Source organism: Colletotrichum karsti (genome assembly GCF_011947395.1).
Source record: "Colletotrichum karsti strain CkLH20 chromosome Unknown Scaffold84, whole genome shotgun sequence".
In the NCBI taxonomy this organism is placed as follows: domain Eukaryota; kingdom Fungi; phylum Ascomycota; class Sordariomycetes; order Glomerellales; family Glomerellaceae; genus Colletotrichum; species Colletotrichum karsti.
Window position 1 is genome coordinate 13,229 of NW_024065984.1, and position 26,680 is coordinate 39,908.

Genomic DNA, 26,680 nt, shown 5'->3' on the forward strand with positions numbered 1-26,680 from the left:
ATAGCTGTGTATTTTGAACGGTATGTTTTGCTCCATCCCATCTCCTTGCGCCGCGGCATGTACCTGGTTACCGTGACCCTTATGCTACAGGGAATGAGCTTCTTGTCACTCCTCAGCATGATGCTCGGCGTTCTCCAAAAAACGACTGGCCTCTATTGAAGCAAACAAACACCCGCGCGCTCAACGAAGTGACGTGTCGCATTATCGTACAGTCCGGCCCTGTGGCCAGATCGCGTCGGCATGTCATCATGCGCGCCCTATGACCGGCAAATCCCTTCCTTCTATATGACTTCGCGTCCATGCTCCCCAGCACTCCGTGACTCCCTGTTCATGCCGTCCTTTCGAAGCGTTCCTCTCGGCGCGAGATAAACTGGTCAATGTGGGCTCAAGGTCTGGACAGAACCCACATGAACAGCAGCTGGACAATGTAGGAGTAAAAGAACAGGAACTGCGTCCTCTGGTTGCGCTTAGCTCGGGAGTCGCCGGTCTGCATAGGGCCAGCGCCGTTCGCCGCGTTTTCGGGAAGCAGCACGTACTTCAAGGATCGCATCTACAGACGAAGTCAGCTAGTGTCTTCACGAGGAGAACTTCGCAAAACTTACCAGGAACAAGGAGTTGGCCAGGAACGTGTAGATGAATACCGACCAGCCAATCCAACCACCAGTACCCTTACCCGCGTTGAAGCTCTCGGCCACCGCAACCGTAACGATGATTCCGACAAACTTGTAGCCCGAGTACGCGATCAAGTCGTACAGTTGCGAATCGTTCGAGATACCCAATAGATAGCAACCCAGCTTCAAGCCCATAATCTCGGCAACAACTATCACCAGAGCCGTCGAGGCAGTGTATCCAAGAAGTTCTGGCTGGAACTGGCCGCGAAGACCGGCGATGAGGGTCGAGAGGAGGATGTACGTCACGACAGCCATGACGGGGATGTACATGTCAGGGCTGTTGATGTCGTCGCGCGGAGGCAGGTACCATCCTTCCTGGCCGCTGGGTCCCACAGACTGCTTGCGCGACCAGGGCTTGTGCCTCCAAGGGAAGAGCACGAGGAATAGCTTATTGATGACATACGAGTTGGAGACGTTGAAGTAGTGCTTCAGCGCGTTGACGTTAACGTAACGGTTGAACTACCAAATGTTAGCTTCCTGTCCCAAGATCCATTTCGCGAAGCTTCGCAGCGCAAAGCTCGAATCTGCAGTTTCCACCTACGTTCTGCTCCATGTATTCTTGTCCATGCTTGAAAGCCGTTTGTCCGAATTGCGCCGCAACTTGTGCCGTAGGGTCGTTCATGAACTGTCCGTATGCGCCGAAGACGTTCCCGCTCGAGCCTCCCTGTTGTTGGTACGGGCTTCCGTAGCTTTGCTGCGATTGCGTCTGCGACACCGGCGGGGGAGGCGAGCGCAACTGAGGAACCGTCGAGACATGCTGGGGTACGGGGTGATGCAGGGGAGGCGACTGGCCGTACGTTTGAGGGCGCTGCATGATGGGCAAGTCGTTCGGTCGTTCGGTCGTTAGAAAGTCGGGCGATTAATTGAAATGCGAGGTTCGTTCGATGAGAAGGGCGGTTGAGGATTAGGTCGCCGCGGCCGTTGGTGGGATGCCTCCCTTTTCAAGGTCGTCTGTTTCGAGGGGCTGCGAGCTAGGTAGGTACGTTGCAGATGGAGCTACCTTACCAAGGGAAATGTGTTTACTTCTGTGCATGTCATCATCGTGTGGACAGATCATCAGTTCGCACCGTGATGGCGTGTGGTGGAGCTGCCAAACACAGTGCAGGTTTTGTCACGGATTATCTTCTACTCCGAAGGCTTATCGATAGGGGTCCAGCTGCACCGTTGCGAACGCGCCCAGCCCAGGTTCCAGTCCATCTTATCGGACACGGGTCTGCGCCACAGGCCAGCTTTTTGATTGTCGAGGAAGTTCGCCTCCAAACCACTTTCCCCCTCTACCTGTCGTCAGTCGCCCCATTGTCAGCCGTCGTAGCGATTCAACGATCCGAAGGACACGAACGACAATGTTGGACACATTCGAGATCCTGACCACCTCAGGGGTGGTCCTCTGGTCAAGGACGTATGCGCCGGTCAACCCCTCCGTCATCAACAACTTCATTTCCGATGTCTTCATTGAGGAGAAGGCAGGTGCTGCTTCGAGCCAGTCTGCCGCCAGCAACCCACCGTACAAACGCGATCAACACACCCTGCGATATACCTTTGTTAAGGAACTAGGTGTCATCTTTGTGGTCAGTTGTCATGAGGCAGCCGATGCGAAAACCAATTGTGCTAACCTACCTGCTGCCAGGCCGTTTACAGATCGCTCCTCCACCTCTCATGGATTGATAAGCTGGTTGACAACATCAAGACGATCTTCGTCGACCTCTACGGCGAGCAGCTGACGAAGCCCCATACGACTCTGGTCGAGTGTCACAAGTTCGACGAGTACTTCGACCAACAGATGCGCGAGCTTGAGACGACGGGATCCAAGGGCGAGTCCAACATCTCGGACGCAGACTTCGCGAAAGAGGAGAACACATTGTCTGGTAACCTGGGGGATGACCCTCCGCTTCCCCCGGGTCTCCATTACAGGGGTAGGCATATTATGCGACTTGCTGTTTTCTACAAAGGCAAGCGGTGCTAACAGTACTTCAGGTCGCGGTATCAACGGCGCAAACGGTGCAAACGGCGGCGCTTCCACGAACGAATCGACCCCTATCGTCACGCCAAACACCTCGCGACCCTCGACCCCCGGTGTGGTAGTCGGCAAGGCCGGCCCCGTCGCAAAGATGTCCCGTCGAGCCCGGAAGGCGCAAAATCCAGGGGCTGTGCTCTCCTCAGGCGACGAGGCCCGACCCAGACCCGCGACTCGATCCTCGACGAAGAAGGGCCGTAAGTGGGATGCCGATGGCATGGCGGATGAAGAGGACGATGTCCAGCTCGACTACTCGGCAGCTCCGAGATCGGCTACGAGCGACTCCGAGGCCGAGACCACCGCCCGCTCTTCTGCCGTTGAGCACGTGGATGCCTCTACTTGGGGTAACAAGACATCAAAGGGGCAATTTGTTCTCAAGGACCTCGACGATGAAGTTCACAACATCCTCGCGACCGCGCAGTCAAAGACCGATTCGAAGACCGAGGCCTCTGGCGGACTTCTCGGCTCCGGGCTGAGCACGATCGGCGGCCTTTTCCGCAATGTGGTTGGCGGCAAGACCCTCACCAAGGCCGATCTCGAGAAGGCGATGAAGGGTATGGAGGAGCACCTTCTCAAGAAGAACGTTGCGCGCGAGGCGGCGATCCGTCTCTGTGAGGGCGTTGAGAAGGAGCTTCTTGGTGCCAAGACCGGCAGCTTCGAGAGTATTAATGCGAAGATCCAGTCCGCCATGGAGGCATCACTCACGAAGATGCTCACCCCGACATCGTCGCTCGACTTGCTCCGCGAAATCGATGCCATCACCGCACCATCCGCTACATCCCTGCGCAAGGCCCGCCCGTATGTCATCTCTATCGTCGGTGTCAACGGTGTTGGCAAGTCCACAAACCTCTCAAAGATCTGCTTCTTCTTGCTTCAGAACAAGTACAAGGTCCTCATTGCCGCCGGCGACACTTTCCGTTCTGGTGCTGTTGAGCAACTGGCTGTTCACGTCCGTAACTTGAAGGAACTCACTTCTCGTGAGGGTGGTCGCGTAGAACTGTACCAGAAGGGTTACGGCAAAGACGCCGCCACTGTTGCCCGTGACGCCGTCGCACATGCCGGACAAGAGGGCTTCGATGTGGTTCTCATTGACACTGCCGGCCGCAGACACAACGACCAGCGTCTCATGTCATCTCTCGAGAAGTTTGCGAAGTTCGCTCAACCCGACAAGATTCTCATGGTCGGCGAGGCAAGACCCTCTTTTGCCCCCTTTTGCCCCTATCTGCTGGCAGCATGACTAATACCCGCAAAGGCCCTCGTTGGAACCGACTCGGTAGCTCAGGCCCGCAACTTCAACGCAGCATTCGGCTCCGTCCGTACTCTCGACGGCTTCATCATCTCCAAGTGCGACACCGTGGGCAACATGGTTGGCACCCTCGTCAGTCTCGTGCACGCAACCAATGTCCCCGTGTTGTTCGTGGGAGTTGGCCAGCACTACTCTGACTTGCGTAATTTCTCTGTGAAATGGGCTGTTGAGAAGCTCCTCAGCAGTGCTTGATATAATTAAGGATGACCAGAACACATACAATTTTTTAATACGAATTGAATGAGATCAACATGGGTTCTTTTGTTTAAGACCCAATGATACCCCGGAATTCAAATCTCTGCAAGCCTGATCTGCGCGACGGTGCCTCCTTACTCTGTACCACCATCAGCCATCCTGCCATAATTGACTTGTTCTATCTTCTCGACAACGCATCGATATTAACAGTGCACGCCTTTTCATCCATTGAATATACATACTTCGCTGCCAACGGCCGAGTGAGAGCACTATCCTCAAGTAATCACATTTGCACATCGCCAGCCACACCAAATTTTACCTATGGAATGCATTCAACCCAATTGGTCATCTCATCTCCTCTCGCTCTGTGCCGACATCTGATCCAACATTGCAAAAGCATACCCTCCAGGAAAACCATGAACGTCCACGTAACCAAGTCTGGAAAACTAATCTCGACGGGAGCGGCCCAGAAAGAGAAGTAGCCACCCGAAGCCTGATCTTTCTGCGCCTGATCAGAATCGGATGCTACCGCCGGGCCCGAAACCTTCTCGTCTGATTTGCGTTCAAGCCAGAGGTCGTGCAACGGCGTGCCGCTGACCAGCGTGGCAAGCAAGGCTTGCATCCAGTCCATTTGTCCCCATTCGGGACGCGTCTCGGCGTCGGGACGGAGACTCTTGAGCAGACGCGAGACGTTCTCGTCTGTCAGGGTCAGCCTACAAATACCTCAAGTTGAGGCAGTAGCTCAGAATACATACGATCTAACTCCAGAAACGCGCGTGCGGTCGGCGGGAAGTTCGGTAATTGTTTTGGATCCCAGGCGGACACGTCGTATAGAGGCAAAAGCTTGCCTTCGAGCTCGTGTCGTTTCACGGATCGTGTGTTTTCTCTGCGTCGCCTTGGGTTGAAACTGGACGGAAGCTGTCAGTCGTTGCTACGTCACGAGAGATTTCCAACAGAGGGACTGACGCATCGGGCAGCTTAGGCCAGCGAGTGCCGTTTTCCTTGTTTCCATATTGGGGACTGCAAGAGCTGGGAGCAGACCTAGCTGGCTGAGCGACTTGGGAAGCGGGTTCGATGTCGACCTTGGTGGGTTTTCCTGCAAAGGCATTCAATCTAGGGGGCGGCGGGGAATGGCGGACAGTCGTCGCAGCCCTCTCCGTGGGTCGACTCAGGACTCTATCAACCCCGTCACTGACACTTCATTTTAGTTCGCGGTCGAGACTGCCAAGTGATGCGTCCAAGGCGTGGAGCTTCGCGCTCATGCCATTCAACCGACTTAGCTTCCGGTCGATGTCTTTCAGTCTGTCTAGCTTCTGGCTCATCTCCTCAAGCAGCGTGACGGCAAACCCTGGAAGACAAAAGGTTACCACATCTTCACTAGGAGCCCGTTACTGGGATCGCAGCGGTGTGGGAGACCAGTTGTAGAGTCTTTTACTGTTTCTTCATGCCTTCGACCGCGACAACCTCTTCGAACGAGACTCTTCTGGCGATGCTAACACATCGAAAGGAAGTTCACGCTTGGAGCATTACATTTAACTACCCGAATCATCTGTTGACGATGAATGGCCATGAATACCGAGTGGTCTGACTTGGTAACTACTGGTTTATTTCCTTGTTGGCTGGTTTGCTCCGTCAGCCACGTTCGCAGACCAACACCCCAACGTTACGAGACTGGACATTTTGAAACCAAGGCCAATCGTCCAACTCAAACTGGCAGGCCAACCTCTCGATTGCGCGAACAAAGTCAAAGACGTTGTTCGACGTCGGGCCTTCAATTGCATCGTAACAGCAGTATGAGTCAACCATGGAATTCGGCATGGCGAAATATTTGCACCCCTGTCCCTCGAATACGAGTCCCTCATCGTCGGGAGACTGGGTCCGAGCATTTTCCGTTGCCTCCGCGGTGGCGATAGGGATCTTGCGGCGGAGCCGATAGTCCACAACCCATACTCGTGTCAAGCCATTGCCTAAAGCACGAGGTCTCACTGCCTTAGCCAAGGCAGAATAACAATCCCAACGTTGGTAATTATTGACACGATAGTTTCGAGAATACCATGGTATCGCCCTACACTGCTCAACCTCGTCTGCGCTCCACGAAGGATCGAATTCGACGGCAATGTGAGCGACGCCTTCGTAGCCGAACTTCTGATTTGAGAAGGGCAGTAACTGCTCAATCAGGTAGTCGATAGGGGGCATTTTATCCTCCCTCCGAATTATGATGAGGTCGCGATGAGGGAGGATCGTAAAATATTGGGTTCCGCTCTCGGTCTGGGCCACGAACGTCGCTGGGAAAGTTTCCTTGTCGCGATGGCGCCATAGGCCGCGCCAGTCATACCATGCGGATCTGCGTCTCTTGTACTCGGACCGCTTCTCCCGTCTGAAAGCGGCCCATCTGTCGGGATTGTATCGGCGGTGCATGGCTTCGCGCGACTCTTTGCACGCGGTCCAGAGACCCCCGTCGATCGCATACGTCGATTTGTTACCGACGAGCCAGGAAGCAGGAGAAAAGGTATCTCCTAGTTCCGGTGCAGCAATCATGCAGCAACTTGAGTCATCTGTCTTCGCCAGCAATGCATTTTTAAGTCTTTCGGGAACTTTGTAAACGACCAGTATGGAAAAGAAGTGAACGCCGCGGCTGTCTCTCGGGCGAACGGCCCCGTCCCATATCTGCTGCTGGATCTCTGTTGGCAGCAGAGAGAACTGATGAAAGGTTTGTGTGGACGTCGTCTCTGATTGCTTATGTTTGGCGAAGTGTCGTTGTGTGCGAGTGTGTGTGTCGAGTACACAGCTCATTCGGTTCGCATATTCTATGAACATTATCTTGAAAATTCAGGCTGGGAAGCTGTTTAAATAGAAGAACGGTGTTTCCATTCCCAAAAAGTCAAAGTCTCATATGCATCTTCTCAAGGTTGAATTCATAGTAGTAAGGTTTCCACAAACCAAAAAGATGTTCAACTTAACTGAAGTTTAAAAGAGGACGTGTGCGCACATGCAATTGAGGAAAGACAGTACGAATTGGTAGGTTGCTCGGAAATCTATGAGAGCCCAGTTTTCTTCGTCTACAGTTTTGGGTCCGCGTTCCGCAACGAGGCCCGTCGACCGCATAAGCTTCATCGATTAGACGGCTCCGTTGCTTGCAACCCACTGGGATATGACCTGGCGAGCGGTCAACGGTGCGATCTCCGGGCAGATCCGCTTGAAGGAAGACTCAGTGCCAAGATCAGTCAGGCCATCGTCGATGATAGAACCCAGCTTCGCCATGTACGAGGTAAAGGCGTCAATCTGGTCGAAGCGCGTGTGTTTGAAGTCGTCAATCGTCGGGTGGGGCAGCAGAGTGCACCGTCCTTCTTCCAGGTCCTCCTTCTTGTCGTACGTAACCTCGAACTTGACGCCCTTGATTTTCTCACAGAGCTGGACTAGCTCCCTGGGCGTCAGACGGTCTGCGAATGAGAAGTAGCGTTTGTCCCAGTCCTTGAAGTCCAGAAGAGCAACGGTGAAAGAGGCCACGTCGCGCGTGTGTGCCCAGGCAATGTGCGTATTGCCGGAGCCGGGGATGACGGCGCGGTTGCGGCGGAGGTTGACGATCAAGCTTTGGATCTCAAGGTCGGATGGCACAACCGGCCACGCGAGGTAGTCGAGGAACAGCCCCGTGTGAACCAGGGTGTACTCAAGACCGCCTTTTTCAAGACGCTCAATCGTCTTGAGCTTGAAAGGAAAGGATGGACTCCGGTCTGCGTGTCTTTGATTCGTCAGTACAACCATTTCAGCTCGTCAGACCGCGAGACGGGAATAGAGAGTACTCACTGTGATTGCAGAGCTATTCCGAACTCACTGGGAATGAACCTTGTGGTTGTTGCAGAGAGATCGGCCGCTTCGATCAGGTTGAGCTGAGAGGTGTAGTGCTGCTCCGTGTACACTCCTATGGTTGAGATGACGACTTGAATCTTGTGTTTTTCAAGCACATTGCGGATGCTGCCGACGTTCGAGTAGTCGATACCGACCACTCCGAGTTCTCCTCCAGATTTCCTGCTGAGGATAATACACTCATGTTGAGTCGTCGCTTGGATGGTGTCGACGATGGTCTTGCCGAGCCCCGTGGCTCCGCCGGCAACAGCGACTCGAATCATAATGCGAATAAGGTGACCGGGTGTGATAATCGGATGTGATGCTGCATCAAGAATCAACCCGAGACTCCGTGGAAGGTTATGGGTCAATAAATACAGTGATTCACCTGAGACTCATTTGAAGCGTTTGAATTAGCATGGGCCAATTAGTAAGAAAGGTGAGAATTTCCAGCGGACTAAGCCCTTCTTGAGTGTGCCTGCCAAGACAGCTCTATGGGGCAGACAAACCTGCTAACGATGAAACACTGTTGCTACTGGCCCATTTCATACTAGAAGATAGACGTGAAACGATAGTAATCGTGCAGTGGCAGCGGTAGAGTTCAACACGGTGTCCGTCCCTAGATCCGTCCGGCGGCCCCGCCGAAACTCCGCCGGATGGCCCCGCAAAGAAGTCCGCCGCACGGGCCTGGCCTCCGTCAAACGCCGCCAAATACACCCGCTCCGTCCGGGAACTGGTTTCCGGAGCCACAATTAATGATTCCGCCTCGAACACTATTAGTAATTGTCTGTATGATCGAAGTCGGCCTTCTGCGGTCACTTGTAGCATGCCATCATCGTTAACCACAGTCGTAAAGCAATGTTTTCCCCGATATTGAAAGGGTAGTTGAAGTTTGGGAAGATATACTTAGAAGCTACGTGATCTATAATCTATGAAGTCATTGAATATTATCAAAACTTCGTTCGGTCTCATTCCTATCTAACGCGCGTGTCTAATTTTCTGATAGCCTCGCTTTGTCGTTCTCTCGCGTTCACCTAAATCGGAGACTTTTAGAGATAGCTTGGAGAGTTCCTTCGGACGGACCAGTTGTCAGGATGACAAAGTTCCTCAAAATATGATGCCGGATCACCAAAGTCTGCATCCCATCTGATCTCAATACATCCTGGCTTCAGGCGCAGCTGGCACGTAAAACTGACCCGGGTAACCCTTGTACATTGAAGGATAAGTCGCATCTCGCTTGGGGAACAGTTCAGGACTCTCCGAAACTATATCAGACTCGTGGTATTCATCGTCGTCGTCGAAAACTTCTTGATAGGTGGGGTTGGGTTGCATTCCGTGGCCCATGTGGCTGTTCATGGCCGCTTTTGCAGCTCGTAAAGTCTCATTCGTCTCATAAGACGACTCTCGTCTCTTGCTAGATCCATTGGCCCGCATAGCAGACTTCAGAGGGGGGGCGCTATTGTGCGATCCCGGGTGATGGGGCGTTCGGCCTCCCGCTGCTCTGTTGGGTTTGCGATACGTTCCCGCCCAGTATGCTTCGGTGTTTCGGGGCTGGGCTTCATGTCGCCCGTCACCATCTTCCGACTGACCAGCATAGGGGTGGGACATGAAGCCGCTCTCTCCATCCCGGTAAGTGGAGAACTGTGAATCGCTTCTAGCTCGTCGAGATGAAGGAGGTCGCCGGCTTGCTCCATCATTCGGCTGACGCGCATATGTTTGTTGTCGGTTGATGTCTCTTTGCTCCATCATGGAAAGCCGATGCTGAAGGTCTTGTATCGTGTTTCTCACGAGCTCCGAGTCCTGTATGGTGTCCAGTGTGGCTCTCCTTTCAAGTGCCATTCTAGGATCTCTTTGGCTACTCAGAACCGAAGCGGGATGCGATTCCGTCTGATTCTGGCGCTCATATCGTCTCCTTGCCTCGATCAGATTTGCCATCTCGTCCCCTCTCCCTAACGTCGAGTTCAAGTCGCCATAGACCGACTGGGAAGGTCTTGAGAACTCCGTAGGAGCATAGCTCCTCCGACCTGGTTCGTATCGCATTTCCAAATCTCTCATTTGCAGCTCCCGGCGCAGTTCGTCAATTTTGGTCCCAAATGTTTTCTCCATATCCTCGCGAACGCGTTCAACGTTCTTTGCCATTTCTGCTTTCTGCGCTGCTTCTTTCTTTCTTTTAGCTCGCCTAGCTCGCTGTTGTTCGCGGTCTAGTTCACGGTCTAGAAACAAGTCATCCAATTTCTGATTGACCTGTTCTATATCATATTGCTGACGTGAGGGTGCAGCTTCAGTTTTGACCCGTCGTGCTTTTGGTCGATTGACAGGCGGGCCTCCGAAGCTTGAGACACCCTTTGGAGGAACTGAAGGGTAGTTGCCGTAATAAGCACCTCCATTGTTGGGATAGGGGGCCTGAGCGTGTGTTGTTGCAGGATATGAATACGAGTTGGGCTGGAAGTAGCTCGGCGGTGGTGCTGAGGGCGGAATGTTGTTGGCATACTGAGAAGGGTGGAGTCCGTTCATGTCGTATGGTGGCATGTTCAGAGAATAAGGGTTTTGATAAGCACCTTGATTCATTGGGTTCAGGCCCGGTACATTCATTGTCGAAGTTGTTGGATTCGGTTGTGGTGGTGGTGGAGGAGGAGGGGGCTGGTACGGCGCGGCTTGAGGTGGTGCCGGTCCTGGCTTTCCGAAGTAATCCGGCGGATTGTAAGGAACAGTTTGACCGCCAGCTTGTGTCGCGTATGAACCGTATGAATCCACGTACGGTTTTTGATATTGGCTGGGGTAATTTGTGTAAGTTGAGTCGTATTCTGTCGGTAAACCTCGTTTTGCTTTGGCGTGCTGTCGAGTCTCTACCTCTGGTTCTGAGTCGGGCCAATCGCCCCCAACATCGTCGCTGCGAGGAGTTTGATGAGACGTAGCTTTATTCCGAGCTTGCTGGGCCATTGCGTCTGCTGTTTTGTTCAGAACCTCGGTCGATCAACGAGACATGCTTTCCCAGGCTTGAAATGACCAAAAGCGAGTTCCGTGCCTCTTCAATGAGCACTCTCCCAAAGACATATGCGTTTGAATTTGAGATTGAAGCCACCTCCTGTGACGTTTTACTGCGATGATGTCCTTAATATGCGTCGGGTTTCTGCCTCTGGTAAGCAAACTTTGGATCATGAAGGCAGTGCTTATCAGATTGAGATGTCGCGATGCTGTGCAGGAAAGATGAACGCAGCCCGAGGAAGCTCCAAGCAGGTGTTGGGGTAAGTTGGCTGAAATGCCAAGCGTACCGCCGCGGACTATGCAAAGATTCGAAAGCTCAATACGATAACGGGCGTGAGGCAACCAGGTTACCTTTCCAGCTCTTGGTTGACTAGCTGGTCGAGTCTGCATGCTGCATGTCTAGCTGCATGCGGCCCTTATGCGACCTCCACTCCACTTTGCACCTACTCTGACTCCTATTGATCATTTAGCGCACTGAACGCACGATATCAGCTGCAGTCATACGGAGGGGTTCGGAAATAGACTGCCATTTTTGGGTCAGGTCTAATGCAGGCGCAAGCAGCGGGGAAAGTCTCCTCGACTCGCCAGCCTGATTCTCTTCTCAACAGTCATTTCAGAATATTCAATTCCAGAAAGGTCCATTAAGTTGAGAGTAATCACTTAGATAGACACAACGATAATCGCGACAACAACACATCAGCGATGGGTGAACTGGGTCGGGTGCGCCTAAGCATCATGTCCTTCAACTTGACCCGTGAACTGAGTTACACCTCCGGCCGTGAAGGCTACGGCTTTATAGACAGTGCTCAATGCAAGGTTCTTTAATCGCGTGTGTCCAATGCAGCCGAATCTGCATCGCAAGCAGAATCGGGGCGGGGTACTGTTTCCGTCCGCGATTGAAACCAATGAAGTTCTCACACGTCAGTCGGACATGCCGTTAGAAAGTACAGAAGCTCTGCAAAGAGTTTGGTGCCATGGTGTGATGAGCGTGCGCACTGGTAGTGAGCGCCTGCAGTTTGACTTTGCAGGATTGGAGGAACTGAGTCTATCCTGGACCAGCATATATGCTATGACCGACGCACTTGGGTACTTCAGTCTTTGACCTCCGGTTGAAGCCCGGTAACCTCTTGATGTTGTCATGCTCAAGTCTGAAATTTCAATCAACCACCGAGGCTAGCCTCGAATCTCCATACCCGTGTCAAGGTAAGAAGCGTCGGCATCTATCAACCACATCTACTGGCTAATTTGCGACTTCTTGAGAACCAGTCAGCTTCAACTCAAGACACACACAAAGATCACAACATGGATCCCCTCAGTATTACGGCGTCTACTCTCGCCGTCATCCAATCCCTAATAGCAGCATTTGAAGCAATTCGGCATATCAAAGGTCTCCCCAAAGCATTCAACAATGTAGGAGAAAGCCTTCCCCTGGTCAAGGAAACTTTAGAGCTTGCCCAAGAAGTGCTCTGTGAGGAAAATCCAGACGATGCTGTCAAGCGGGAGACTGCAAAAACACTCCAAGACTGCCAGAAGAAGGCCAAAGTCATCAACAGCATCTTCAAAAACATCGAGGAAGGGAGAAAAAAGGAGAAGGATGCTAAGGACTGGTCCTTCTTTTCCCGCTTTTATCGTGAAAAGGTTCTTCCCATGGGGAAAGCGCACAAGGTGGAAAAGTTGATGGAGCAAGTTCTGGCCAAGTTGAAGATTCTGGGCATCAATCAAATTTTCAGGGCACGCGCCGACTTTCAAAGTCAAGTTGAGAAGCTCAGCAGCGCCATCAGAGCGCTGTCAGAGGTGGAACCGTCATTGGAAGACTCGGAATTCGACGCAGCTGCGACGAACTACACCATGAACGTCTCTGATTATGGCAGGGGTCTCATGGCTACGGGAGAGAATGCCAATGTCACAATGGGGGATAGATTCGAGGCTGCTGGGAGCATGAACTTCGGTATGGAGTATTTGAAATCGAGAAGTGGGAACTGAGATGGACATCACAGATGAGATAGCTAATACCTGTTGGTCAATAGCATATACATTCAGCCACGTCACAAGCTCTTGTTTGTCCAGCCCTTGAATCTCTCGTGCCGCTCGCAATCACTCACAAAACACAGGCCAACACGTTGAAACCAGTGCCTTGGAATGGATAAGGCAGATATCGCACTCTCTCGGTTTTGAGAAGGTACAGGTGGATCAGTTCCACATCGCTCACAGCACACCCAATGCAGGGAAGCGGCTCCTTAAATCTACAATTTTCAAGGAGTGGGTGAGTGGGAAACATAGAAAGCTATGGTATCATGGCATACGTGAGAAAATATCTATGAGGTCATCTGAGTGCTCAGAAAGGCTAACCATATTTCAGCTGGCATGGGGAAAACGGTTCTGATGTAAGTTGATGTTCAATTTCTTAGCTTATGGTCAGGCTCTGAATCCTCAGCTGCTGATTCTGTATTTTAGGTCGATTGTCATCAACAAACTCCTTGGAATGTCCTCGGTCAACAATAACATTGCCTGCGTATATGTCTACTTTGATTACAGGCTTCAGAACGAGCAAAATCTCACAAACGTTCTGTCCAATCTCCTACTTCAACTCCTACAGAGTCGTAATGGCACATCGAGTAAAGTTCAGGAGTTCCACGGAGCTTGGAACCGCAAGCGTTCTCACCTGGGAGCTAAAGAGTACCTTGAGATGCTGAAGGCAGAATTAAAAGCTTTCAAAACCGTCTATTTGGTAGTTGATGCGTTGGATGAGTGCCAGGATGACGGCGAACCACACACTCTGAACAGCTTCCTGCAGGCCTGCCAGACATTCCCAGAAACGGTCCGCATGCTTTTCACGTCGAGACTGTTTCCACGGCTAGAGCAGCTGATACAGCTGGACTGCAAGAAATCAATATCTGTTGATGAGGCCGATATCAGGTCATACCTCGACACGTTCCTAGAATGCGATCCCCAGTTTCAAGGGGTGGTTGAAAGCGGGAAAGCGAAGACAAAGTCGTTCTGGGACAAAGTCTCGGACACAATAGTTGAAAAGTCCCAAGGAATGTGAGTTTGCGTTCGTGAAAAGATGGCGACAATCTAACTGAGTCTTTCAGGTTTCTGCTTACTTATATGCACATGGAGTCGCTGTCCTCAACACACAACTTACACGGATTCAACCACGAACTAGCCAACCTCATGACAACTCCCGACGATGTCTACGAAGCAGCCCTTTATCGAATCAGCCAGCAGAATACTCGTCGTCGGAATCTTGCCTTCAACGCTCTCGCTTGGCTTGTCTACGCCCGGAGACCCCTGGCAGTTGACGAACTCGCACATGCGGTAGCCATTCAGGATGCGCGACAGGGGCATCTCTTGGACTCATCCGAGATCCACGGAACCGAAGAGGCTGTCACAACTGCCTGCGCTGGCATTGTCATTGTGGTTCCCATAGACGCTAGGACGAAGGTTTTCCGTCTGGCGCACGGCACCGCAGAGGCATACTTGAGAGAATGTCAGCTCCCATTCATTCAGACCGGCCATTCAGCAATCGCAGAAACTTGTCTGCGCTGTCTCACACAGATGCCGCCTAGAGCGCAGGGGTCTGGGAAAAGCGACTCTACAACATATCCTATCGTCAGGTACGCTGCTAGTCACTGGGGCCATCACCTGTCCGCGGCATCTACAGAAGGAGTTAAGGGTGACCTCTACAGGTTAGCCTGGATATACGCATCCAACCAACCATTATTGAACTACATGATGCAATTCGTTGCCGATCCAATACTTCACCGCGAGTCGAATGTTTCTGGGGTTCATATCGCCGCTTATTTCGGACTAGAGAAACTGATCAGAAGGGTAACAACGATGAATCTCAACATCGATCTCAATGCACAAACCAAACGCCTGGAGACCCCTTTGCACTGGGCAGTAACCCACAAAAAGGGAAGTTTCATAAATATGCTAATCGAGAAAAACGCCGACCTGAACATTGTGAACATTGATAAGAGGACAGCATTGCACAAGGCAGTCATGGCCAACGACAAAGACACAATTGGGAGACTCCTTGATGTTGATTCAAGACTACGCAGCCTCGAGATCCAGGACTCCAAGGGGTTTACTTGTCTAAGGTGGGCAGCCAAGTATTGGCAGTCCGATGTGGTCGAAATGCTATTGAAAGCCGAAGCTAATATCGACGCCTGCGACAAAGATGGATACACGGCACTTCGATGGGCGGCATCCGAAGGCAATAAGAAACTGATCAAGATGCTCGTTCGACGTCACGCATCTATCAAGACCCCAAGCAAAGACGAATGGACGCTGCTCCTATGGGCGGCAGCGGAGGGCCACGAGGACATCATCAGGTTTCTAGCCAAGAGACAGGTCAACCTCAATGAGACGGACGAAGAGGGTTTCACGGCTCTCAGACGGGCAGTAGACTACAGTCGCTCCATGCCTGCTTGGCTGCTCATCCAGGCCGGCGCAGATGTCAACAAACCGGACAACAAAGGTTGGCATCCGCTGCACGCAGCAGTGGAAAATTGTTGCCGATCAAGCGGCGTCAATAAGAAGAGCTCCCTAAACATCCTATGGCTTCTTCTGCAAAACCAAGCAGAAGTCAACGCGCCGACCAAGCATTACGAAAGGACACCACTTCACATGGCGTCTTCAGGCGGGAGCGCCTCCGCCGTGTGGGTTCTGCTCGAGAACGGGGCAGATCTGAAGCGAGTGGACACGAGTAAACGCACCGCCCTCCATGGTGCGGTGGAATACAAGCACATGGAGGTCATCCAGACTCTGCTGAAGAAAGACAGCAGGATCGTCCACGCAGCCGACTTTGATAAGAGAAGACCGCTTCATGATGCTGCGTCACAGGGCAGTCTCGCCATCGTTGAGATACTCCTGGATCACGGGGCGGACATTGACGCGCAGAGCAAAGGAGGAATAACTGCGCTTCACCTTGCTGTGAAACAGCAGGAGAAGCAAGTTGTGGATTATCTACTAGAAAGAGGTGCAGACATACACATCCGAGATTCCAGGCAGCAGACAGCCCTTGCTTTGGCAACTTCTCTAGGGGACGAAGCAATCGCCGGCGCGATCCATCAGATTCTTGAGATAGACAGAGGCATGGCCTTTGAGAATCAAGGCTTCAAGTATTCATAGCGTGTGTAGAGGAAAACTCAAAAAGACTTCAAACCTTCAACTGTTTCCCCCTTGTTGACCGGACTGCATCCCATGCAAAGACGAGCCACCCGGAATCAATTACCAAATACAACACCAGGCATTTCTGTCGTCGCCGAACCACCCTCTAATCCGTTCCTCACCGGTATTGTCTAGATGGAGCGGAAATTCTTTGTATCGTGATGGCTTCAACAAATCCAACTTGGTAGGCGTTTCTACGCGAAACGGACGGGGCGAAGCACACATCAGTGATCCTTCGACGACCGGATCCACTCCAACCGAGTATGCAGCCGAGCAACCCAACATAGTAACGCGTTAATTATCTGACTGAATATTATCAGATTTCATGACGCCGTGCGGGGTAAAGCCAATTAGAAAGAGGCAGGAATGTCGACAATAATCATGCGGTTTGAACTTCGTAACTACTACCCGAGTCAAAGAAGCGAAGGGTCTTTTCGTTCGCACAGGATCAGAAATTTTTCTTGCAGAGCAAAATGCAATTGGCTGCGGGCCTCAGCCGTATCTCACTGCAATGAGTCACTTTTACCGAGATCTTCCTGATGGCCACATTCGCGTCCTAACCATTCACCCCGGGAATGAAACAACACCACTCTCAGGCGTTCTCAGATCAGTACCGCTTGCATCGGCCCCCGATTTCGAGGCGGTGTCTTATGCCTGGGGCAACGAAGACTTCACCGACACACTGGATGTCGTCTTCAGTACGGAGTCGACGTCGGGCGGAAAGGAACTTACCGGCCGCATCCCGATAACACCCAATGTCACGTCTCTCTTGCGCTCCCTCCGCTATCGCAACGAGCCTCGCGTTCTGTGGATCGACGCCATCTGCATCAACCAAACCAATGTCTCTGAGAGGAGCGCGCAGGTGCAGCAGATGCGGCAGATCTACAGCTGCGCGCAACGCGTTATCATCTGGCTGGGTTTAGCGACTGAAGATGGTGAAAGTGATCATGCTTTCCGTTTCCTTCGGAGAATGGGAACATACAAAAAGCGTCACGAGCCGCGTGATTACATGAATTATGTTCCGGATGAGGTCTCGGAGTTCAGCGACGACGGGTCTTTGAGTCTCAGTGACCTAGAACGTGTGAGCGACGTCGACGGAGCTAATTGCGACGAAGAAGATGAAGGGTCTCAAAGCTCATTCCCAGCTTCCCCTTCCGATGAGAGTGATCTCGAGTCTGCTGGGTTGCTTGAACACGAAGAACAGACCTGGGATTCTTCTTCGAAGTCTTTACAGGGCGACCCTCTAGCACTCGGTAATCCCGAATGCAAGAGCGATATCGAAGCAGGTCACAGTCACGACAAAGAAGGAGAATTCTCAGGTTTATTCGTCATTGCTTCGGACGATGAATCAAAGCCCCTATCCGCGACAACGGAGCCCCACGAACCTGTAAGATTGACAACCATAGCTGGCTTCTTCAGTTGGTTCCATAGATGGGTCTCAAGAGTATCACGGAAGATCGTTCTGACTTTCGCGCCACTCGCCAGCTTGGGCTTCAAGGCTTATCGGGACCAGGAGAGTATGAGCTTCTCGGAGCAGCTGCGGGTGCGCTGGAAGCAGAACCAAGCTGTCATTGGCGGTGAGCCCTGGACATGGGATTGGTTTTTGACGCGCATGAGGTTCTGGGAGCGCATAACACGGAATCGGGCACGAGAAAGAGCAGAGATGGCTGTGACGCTTGATAATCATTTCAATCGAGTCGCGGACCACGTTGCCATCGGCTTCTCTGGGTTGTGTTACATGTTCGGCCATCCTTTGGCTCCTTTTTTCCACAAGCGCTTCCACCTCCATTGGGCAGCTGTCGATAGTCTCCTCACTCGTCAATGGTGGAGCCGCACTTGGGTTGTCCAAGAAGTCTGGAGCGCAAGCGACAGAGCTATCCTTCAGTGCGGGCAGCAGACACTCAGGTGGAAGACCTTTCGGAGAGCCATGTCTTATTCTGACGCTTGGGATGACATGGGCGAAGCAATGAGGGAGAATCAAGACAGTCGAATCGGGCTTTGGACGCAGCTTCAAAGACGCTACGGGCTGGCCATTCATCTATGCAAGATGAGACTCCTCGACGGCAAGCTTTCAGACCTGTTATGGAACACATGGGACCGAGACGCAACTGATCCGAGTTTTTGTCAACCGCGCGCGGCTAGATTCTCCCTATTTCGGAGGATCCATGGACTTTGCGCGTGTTTTCGGACACGGATACGCGGCCTGCGCTGACGAGAAGGCTGTTGCCTGGTTTGGAAACGACCTTACGACACTTCATACTCACGCTGTCCTCATTGACGAGATTAGTAGTTGGTGCGGTATACCTCAAGGTTCCGGTCCAATCGAGGTCGAGTCCGTCATCGATAATGCCTGTGCCATTGCACATCATGCTCTTCAAGGGGCAACACAGTACTGGTGGATGGAGGATGAAAGGGAGAAGAATGAGGTACGAGAGCAGTTGGTCGGCCAGTTATGGGGGAATGAAACGGGGGAGTATGAATCCCAAGCGCGAGAGATTGCATTGCAAGTCATCATCGAGAAAGTCTTGTGCGCGGGTTCTGCGGCCGCAAGTACTGTTGCTCAAGTCGTTCAAAACGTCATGCCACTTCGGCGATTCTTCGTCACAAAGGGGGAAAGATACTTGGGCATTGGTCCTGCTTCAGCACGTCCAGGTGACAAAGTTTTCGTCATAGCTGGGTGTAACTTTCCTCTCATTCTCAGAGAGATTGCTGATGAGAACGGCGATGGGACTGGGGAGTTCGAACTTGTCGGGGAATCCTACGGTGAGTAAATGATTGGGATAGCACCGAATCGGATGTTTCTGACGCATACTCAAGTTCACGGTATCATGGCTGGAGAGGCAATCTCAAGGATGAAGGAAACAGCATGGTGGGAGGGCGTTGTTCGTTGGCTTTTCCCCAAGACTGTGAAATGGACAAAGATCGTGATCCGTTAGAGATTCAAAGGCACTCAGTCGGTTTACTATTGATTTCTAGGAGTTGTATGATGAAAAGCAGCGTGTGTTGTGGACTTGTAGCCGCTGATATGGGGAACCGAGCAGACAAAATAAATACATGATTTGAGCATTGCTAAAAGAAGATAAGAAGTGCGCTCTCGGCTCTCGGCCAAATATCACCAACACCAATACCAACCTCTGGCGGGCTTTTGAAGCCATGTCGACCGTACACCTGGGAATCCGTTTCTCTCACGCGCATCGTCGCCGCGGACGACCCGGACAGCTCTATCAGATGGCGGCCCTGCTCAATTTCCCTCTTCTTGGCGAAGCCTTTCCAACTCCCGTACTCGTGCCGCGGATCTCGCCATCGCTCTCTCCATGACCTTCCGCGCGTCCTCATTTCTCTCGGCCCAGGTCCATTCGCGGTGTGGCGTAGGCCTCTTGTTCGAGTCAGCCCATCTATCTTCATTGCCAATACTAATTGGCCCGTCGTCGAGCCGCAGAACGGCCAGTCTCGTCTCGGGAGGCCACGCCTGAGAGCTACGGATTCTTCCCAAGGCGTCCAGGAGCCTCTCACGCATGTTCATAAGCCAGGGGTGCACGGCCGAGACGTAATCGTGAACCGTGACGAACGCGCCGCCGTGAGCGGGCGTCACCACGATCTGGACGTCCTGGGCCCGCGGCCGCCGTGTGTCGGTCTTGATATCGGTGCAAATCTGGTTCATCTCGACCTAGAGCTCCTCCCACGAGTCGAGGCACTCAATGCGGACGGTGAGGGCCGCGACCTGGGGCTCCATGAGGGACTCTTGCGACACGGGGTGCCAGCTACCCGACGAGAGGCCGCCAGCTTCAGCGGGGCGGAAGTATGGTTCCATGGGGTCGCCTGGCTCGTAGTAAGGGTTGATGATGATCTGGATCGCGCTTTCGAGGGGTCCGTTGAGCGTCCAGAAGAGTAGCTTGCTAGAGGGAGATGGTTGTGTGAAGTTTGGGTACTCTTGTAAAATTGCATTTAAACATCCCGAGGTTCCCTCCATTCCGCCGGCGACGGACAGGCCGGTTGTGTTCATGTTTGAGGACTTGCGTGTGTGTGAGGTCTGAAGTGAGGTGGCCTGCCGCAATGGGAAAGGGGATCACAACGGTTATATATCAGATTAAAATCCGCTACCACTTTCATCACCGTCACCTTCAACCCCATGCACCAACTAATCCCCCCCACTAAGTCTCTTAGTTAAGAACTCCCAACAACAGGACCAACACACTTCAGTTTGAATTTACACCCCAGATCTCACACCCCGCAATGTGCTACGCCTGCCTCCGACTTGGTCCCTCCCGCAATGCTCTCCGAAAAGAGAAGGACGAGACGCCGAATGGCGACAAAGATGAGATGGAGGAATACGGCCCAACAGGTGCCATGCAGGACGTTTCTCCGACCAGCTCCTAGCCCTGACGGCGCCCCGGTCTTCGCGGCGCACGAGGTGCCAGCCAGCACCCGGGACTCGGAAGCCGAATTCAGGCTTCATTGCATCGTCGTCTATGACACGACACATACGGCGCGCCCGGCCCGCAACCCCCGCCTCGCCCAAGCCTTTTTGGACCGCACTCTCGAATAGCGCAGGCGACCGAATGACAGACCGTACCGGGTCGAGTTTGCGACCCTGCTACTCACTTGGGAAAAAGCCGGCGAGAGCCGCTATGGCATCTTTCTCGAAATTGCCTGTGATCCCTGCAAGGTACTGTGGCCTATGAAGTTCCGTCAAGTCTACACCGAGGACAGGCGCTTGGCCTTCAAAATATCAGCGTTTGAGGGTTTCGAGGAAAGTTTTATATATAAGGTGGATACGATTTCCCCTTTCTACCATCATTACTAACATAACGTACTAGAATGACAGCTGGACGAGGCTAGAAGAGCCTGAGAACTGCTGCCCTTCATACATAAGTGGTTAGTATCTAATTAAGAGAAAAGAAAGAAGAGGGGCAAAGAAGAGTGTAAGTCATTCGACATTCAGAGGCGGAAGATTCGTCACACTATTTCCTGCCCCATTTACCATCATATGAAATTGACCCGTGACACCATAGACAGACCATCCGTTAGCTAATACAACCCTTAGAAACTTACCCACTTAAGGCCCAGCCGCCGATGCGGCCCCACTCCTCCGGGTCCCACCTTCCCAAAGCAGCACAGTACACTATTCGTACTCAAACCAGAAGGTTATTCTATCGCGGAGAGTTCGTCTAAAATACCTAACTAAGATCTAAAAACGCTGAAATAAAGACTCTCCTTATTTCAGATGCCTCAGTCAGATTAATAGCAAAAGTTCGCATATCTTAAATCTTAAATTAGACGTAAGTCAAGTCGTTCCATTTCTCTATAAAGCCAGAGCTAAGTATATTAGACAGGACGACATCTAAGGTCAGATTTTTATTTAAGAAACATTTCACTCCAGTAGCCCAGATTCTTCATTATATTTAGGCGTCTAAAATACGGTACCCAATTAGCGTGTATTCATTCTCACTAAAAAGACAAAGTGAGGCTGTTTAGTAATAAGGCTGCCCCTTACGCGTCCCTAGAACGTTATATATTAAATTAAAAGAGTTAGTTACAAAATACATTTTTAATATTTATTATTATAATAGTAGACGAGGTTATAATAACTAGCTAATATACACTTTTAGGCAGTATAAAAACGTTATTAGTTTAGTAATCTCTCCTTCTAGCAGCTAGAAACTATATATATATAAAAACTATTTCTAGGAGCTTTATCTTATTATTTATTATTAAATAAATAGACTATTAATATATAATTTTAATACTAAAGTTATAATTAAGTATTAAGAGCGTACTACTATTAACTAAAGTATTAAGGGTATTATATAAAGTAATAAATAAGATCCCTCTTACTAAATATAGGTCTTAATATTAATAAATATTAAAGCTTATCTTCTTACTTTTTCTTAAGTCTTTCTATTTTATATATAAAGAGCCTCTATTAGGGCTATTAACTAGTAGCTACCTTATTACTACCCTATAGCCCCTTTATATCTTACTCTTATATTTAATATAAAGCTCCCTCTTAAGAGCTTATATCTCTATAAGCTTAAAATAGCTTACTTTATATTATATTATAGCTTTATTATTATTATAGCTTTATTTTTATTTCTATCTCTCTAAATAAAAAACTTATTTTTTTTTAGAGTAAATAAAATAAAAAGTAATTTTTTTATTTTAATAACTTTATTTAATCTCTAGCTTTTTATTAATTAGCTTAATTATTATTATTTTTAATATATTTTATTATTAAGTTTTTTATTAACTTTTTTTTCCCCTTTAGTCATTATAACTTTTTATATATAACTCTTATAATACTCTTTTTTTATTATATTTAAGCTAATTTATAGTAAATATTAAATACTTTATATATTTTCTTATTTAGCTAATTATTATATATCTCTCTTTCTTTTTAATATTATTACTATTAATATATTAGCTCTTTAATTTTAATTAACTTTAGTTTTAAAAATATTAAAATTATCACTCTCTTTTACTTTATTATCTTTATTATAAGTTTTTTTTATTTTATTTAATAGCTATTTCTTTATTAATTCTCTTTAAATAGCTAATATTATTATTATTAATATTAAGAGTAACTCCTTTAAGAAGCCTAACTTAAATAAATATATTTTATTTATTAATAAGATTATATATATTATTTAAGGGTAAATATCTTATATATTATTAATTCTTTATTAAGCTAATAAATATATTACTAAAAAAAAAAAGCTTAAGCTTTTTATCCCCTATAGTATTATTTAGCTTATAGGCTATATTATTTATTTATACTATTTAGCTAAAAATACTAAATCTAAGCTTTATACTAATTAGCTTAATATATACTTCTATACTACTCTTTTATTATTTATTTCCTATTAATTAGTTTTACTATAAGCTTAAGTAATTACTATACTTAATATATAGATAGCTTTTATGTCTATTTTAGCCCTATAAGTATTAAGCTACTCCCTTATTACTTATTTATTACTAACTCTTTAGGTTTCTATTAAAGTTATTTCTATTACTTAATAACTTATTTCTATTATTATTATTATTAACTTTATTAAAGAGGATAATAAAAGCTATAAATAAATATAGCTATTTTAATATTTCTTTATTACTTTAATACTAATTATTTTAAGCTTATAAAGAGTATACTCTTATAGATAGTAACTTAAATTATATATTATAATATATTACTTATAGTATTATTAAAGACTTATTTATATTTAGTACTCTTACTCCCTTTATATACCCTCTTATTATTATTATTATTATATTTATATTATTTATTATTAATATTATTTCTCTTTTAGAAACTATTTTTATTTTATATACTCTCTATATTATTATTATACCTCTCTTTTTATTTAAATAAATAGAACGCCTTATAGTTACCTTTAAAGTAATTTTATTTATAGTTATTTCTATATATTAAAGCTATTATTACTTTATTTATACTTTATATTAACTATATTATAATACTTTATATTTAAAAATAAAGAAAAAAAAGAAGAGAAATAAGAATAAGAGAGTTAAGAGGAGTAAGAGAGTTAAGAAGATACTAAATAAATATATTTAACTTACTTTTCTCTCTCTTCCCTCTTTAAGGAAAAACTACTTTTATATTATTAATATATATTATTTTTATTTTTATTATTTAGCCTTTAAGCTATAAATATTTAAGCTTTAGCTTTTAATTAATTTAGGCAATTAATAGGGACGCATAACGAATTAATAGGGACGTATAGCTCTCTTGGACGCATAATAATCTCTACCTCCTTATTAGCTCAAAAAAAATTTATTAGTATAGTTAGATTCTGCTATATACTTTAGAAGTACTTCTCCTAGCCCCTTTAAAATTTCTAGCTCCTTACCTTCCTTATCTTTATTAATAACGTTAATAATAGCCTCACTAGTTATTATCTCTAGTTTATTGCCTCTAATATATTAAACTCCCTATTATAGGGCTTATAGTAATAGTTCTATTAAATAATACTTACCTAATAAGCGCTAATAACGTTAAAGCCTAAATAAACCTAACTAATATCTTTCCCTAATATCCTTATCTAGTAGTATTAGTGTTAGCTACTACTATAGGCATAGTGATGATAAGGCTCTCTATAATATCTTTACTATAACTATATACCTAGAGCGGTTTAGTAGCTAGCTAGAACTATAAGGATCCCTTAGGCTAAATAAAACATTATAGGAGATATATAATAACTATAAAATCTTCCTTAGTAATGACTTTATATGCTGCTAACCTATAACCTAACTTTAGTGCATTATAATGCCTCTACCTAGCCCTAAATATAGTACGTTACCCTCCTATAGGGCTAACCTTTTACCCCAGCCTGAGGAGTAAGAAGACTAGTAGCTATTAGATACTAATATAGCTTAATTCTAAATAGCCTTAAGCCTTATGCAATAGGTAATTAGAATAGAGCAAAGGCTTAATGCTAACCTCCTGCGGTCTTATAAACGTATCTATTACTAGTGGGAGATATAGGGTTTATCTCCTTACTCCTTAGTTATATTAATACCCTTAGACTCTCCTCCCCTATACTCCCCCCCTCACTACTAAAGCTCAAATATAAGCCTAACGCTATTATACTATATAGCTACTTTAGTATAACTATTAAGTAATAAGTCCTCCTCACTAGCGCCCCTTAAAATACTAAACCTATTAATACCTAGAATACCTAAACTAACTATTACGTCCCTCTTAAATAAAATTAATATATTTATAAAGATAGCTAGCTTTAGTATAGCTAGGTATAATACCTATAAATATAAGGGCTATATTATGTGGTATATATTCTATTATAATTAGTTTGGGGAACTAAAGCCTAGCTAAGGCGTTAGGATTAAGTAATATAAGTCTTAGAAGTATAGCTATAAATAGCAGGTTATTATAGAAGTATGGGAAGAAGGGAAGTAGCTCCTAAGAGCTCACCCTAATCTAGAGTATAACTAATATAATCACCCACTTAGCCTTATATTACAGCCAGCTAACTAATAGTGGGTTTATATTAGTAGTAAGTTAGGGATTAAGAACTATAAATAGTAATTAGTTATTTTATAGGTCTAGTTGAGTAATTATAGGTCTTTAAAGGTCTTAGTAATTAGTTAAGGCCTTAATAAGAGTTATAGAGTAGTTATTACTTAGGTATAGCTAAAAGTACTAGTGAGGGTAGTTATAAAGTTAATTACTAAAGAGCTATAGAAGTCTATCCTTAAGCTAGACTTAAGTCTATCCTATATATAAGTCCTAGATACTTCTCTTCCTATATAGACTGCAATCTGAGAGTTAGTCCTCCTTAAGGACCACCCTTAGTACGTTAGTCCTAATCCTTATCTTAGTCCTAAGACCACTTATTAAAAGTTAGTCCTACTTATTATTATATAACTTATACTATAGTTCTTCTATTCTAGGTAAGCCCCTTATATTCCTATGATCCTATATATAAAGGTAACGTTCTAACTACCTAATATCCTTATAGGGCGTTCTTTATTAGTTATACCTAATAGGTTATAATATTAGGTCTCCCCTCTAAAGGTCTAGTCTCTTAGACCTTATATAAATAGGTAGTTACTCCTAGGTTAGGGAGTTATTAATTCTGCTTCCTTATTTTCTATAATACTAACACTATATTAGGTTATATTTAAAAGTTAAAGTCTTAAAAGATAGAAATAAAAAATTATAAGTATTAAGCGCTTCTTAAGTTTATAGATTCTTATTCCTTATATATAGATATACCTTATACTTATTGTTTCTATATAAAGGTTATATATCGATTTAGTAAGGGGTTATCTTATTGCTATAAGTATATTAAGGCAAAGAAGCTATATAATAGTGTTTTAGTAGCTTCTATATATAGGTATTAAGAATTTTATATTTTTCTTCTTTTCTAACGTTTTTCTAGTATAAAGATTAAATGCTTAATAGAAGGAGTAGGATAAAAAGGAGGAGAAGGTAGGTAAAGAATTTATAGCTCTTTATATTTAGTTAACTTACCTTTAGGCTAAAATAGCAGCAGTAGTAAGCTATCTCTTAAGGATCTATACTATTTAGAAGTAGGTTTATAATTATTAGTCTAAGACGTTTTATTAGGGGATATAGGAGGTTAATAAGGAGGATAATATCCTTCCTATATTAGATACTTATAAGTAGGGTATTATAGGGGACCTCTAGTTTATAGGTATTATAAATAACCCTTCCTAGCTAGACTTTGGAATTGGTGAGGAGTTTGCAGACCTAGGCCCCCTACTTAGGAGTACTCCCGCAGCAGCTGCTGGGAGTGCTAGAGGTTCTTAACGGGTTCCCATGAGTTTTCTTTATATCTATATCCTTTCTACTTAATAAGATATTCTATATTTCCGTTATTACTATAGTAGTTAATAATTTATTTGACTTTATATTCTAGTTCTAGAGGTTCCATAATAATATAGTCTTCTATATATAAACCTTATAGTGCTTTTTTAAGGAGTAAAATATAAAAG

General features: G+C 47.1%; 7 protein-coding genes across 7 annotated transcripts; 3 read left to right on the plus strand and 4 right to left on the minus strand.

Moving 5' to 3' along the window:
• Nucleotides 1–385: 385 nt before the first annotated feature.
• On the minus strand, nucleotides 386–1,485 carry CkaCkLH20_13283 (ER to golgi transport protein yif1; the record flags this gene model as incomplete). The annotated part of the gene is made up of 3 exons (XM_038895993.1): nucleotides 386–550; nucleotides 603–1,130; nucleotides 1,213–1,485. The coding sequence occupies 3 exons, from the start codon at nucleotides 1,483–1,485 to the stop codon at nucleotides 386–388; spliced, it is 966 nt and encodes a 321-aa protein (XP_038738699.1).
• A 529-nt stretch (nucleotides 1,486–2,014) lies between these two features.
• CkaCkLH20_13284 (uncharacterized protein) lies at nucleotides 2,015–4,183 on the plus strand (the record flags this gene model as incomplete). Its single annotated transcript, XM_038895994.1, has 4 exons — nucleotides 2,015–2,239; nucleotides 2,299–2,584; nucleotides 2,646–3,865; nucleotides 3,938–4,183. The coding sequence occupies 4 exons, from the start codon at nucleotides 2,015–2,017 to the stop codon at nucleotides 4,181–4,183; spliced, it is 1,977 nt and encodes a 658-aa protein (XP_038738700.1).
• A 322-nt stretch (nucleotides 4,184–4,505) lies between these two features.
• Nucleotides 4,506–6,604, minus strand: CkaCkLH20_13285 (uncharacterized protein; the record flags this gene model as incomplete). The annotated part of the gene is made up of 3 exons (XM_038895995.1): nucleotides 4,506–4,885; nucleotides 4,942–5,093; nucleotides 5,841–6,604. The coding sequence occupies 3 exons, from the start codon at nucleotides 6,602–6,604 to the stop codon at nucleotides 4,506–4,508; spliced, it is 1,296 nt and encodes a 431-aa protein (XP_038738701.1).
• Nucleotides 6,605–7,303: 699 nt separating this feature from the next.
• CkaCkLH20_13286 (uncharacterized protein) lies at nucleotides 7,304–8,313 on the minus strand (the record flags this gene model as incomplete). The annotated part of the gene is made up of 2 exons (XM_038895996.1): nucleotides 7,304–7,925; nucleotides 7,991–8,313. The coding sequence occupies 2 exons, from the start codon at nucleotides 8,311–8,313 to the stop codon at nucleotides 7,304–7,306; spliced, it is 945 nt and encodes a 314-aa protein (XP_038738702.1).
• Nucleotides 8,314–12,316: 4,003 nt separating this feature from the next.
• CkaCkLH20_13287 (uncharacterized protein) lies at nucleotides 12,317–16,150 on the plus strand (the record flags this gene model as incomplete). The annotated part of the gene is made up of 4 exons (XM_038895997.1): nucleotides 12,317–12,962; nucleotides 13,374–13,398; nucleotides 13,469–14,056; nucleotides 14,107–16,150. The coding sequence occupies 4 exons, from the start codon at nucleotides 12,317–12,319 to the stop codon at nucleotides 16,148–16,150; spliced, it is 3,303 nt and encodes a 1,100-aa protein (XP_038738703.1).
• A 550-nt stretch (nucleotides 16,151–16,700) lies between these two features.
• Nucleotides 16,701–19,125, plus strand: CkaCkLH20_13288 (uncharacterized protein; the record flags this gene model as incomplete). Its single annotated transcript, XM_038895998.1, has 4 exons — nucleotides 16,701–17,576; nucleotides 17,646–17,766; nucleotides 18,332–18,952; nucleotides 19,007–19,125. 4 exons carry the CDS (start codon nucleotides 16,701–16,703, stop codon nucleotides 19,123–19,125), a joined length of 1,737 nt encoding a protein of 578 aa, XP_038738704.1.
• Nucleotides 19,126–19,430: 305 nt separating this feature from the next.
• Nucleotides 19,431–20,192, minus strand: CkaCkLH20_13289 (uncharacterized protein; the record flags this gene model as incomplete). Its single annotated transcript, XM_038895999.1, has 2 exons — nucleotides 19,431–19,856; nucleotides 19,896–20,192. 2 exons carry the CDS (start codon nucleotides 20,190–20,192, stop codon nucleotides 19,431–19,433), a joined length of 723 nt encoding a protein of 240 aa, XP_038738705.1.
• Nucleotides 20,193–26,680: the final 6,488 nt, after the last annotated feature.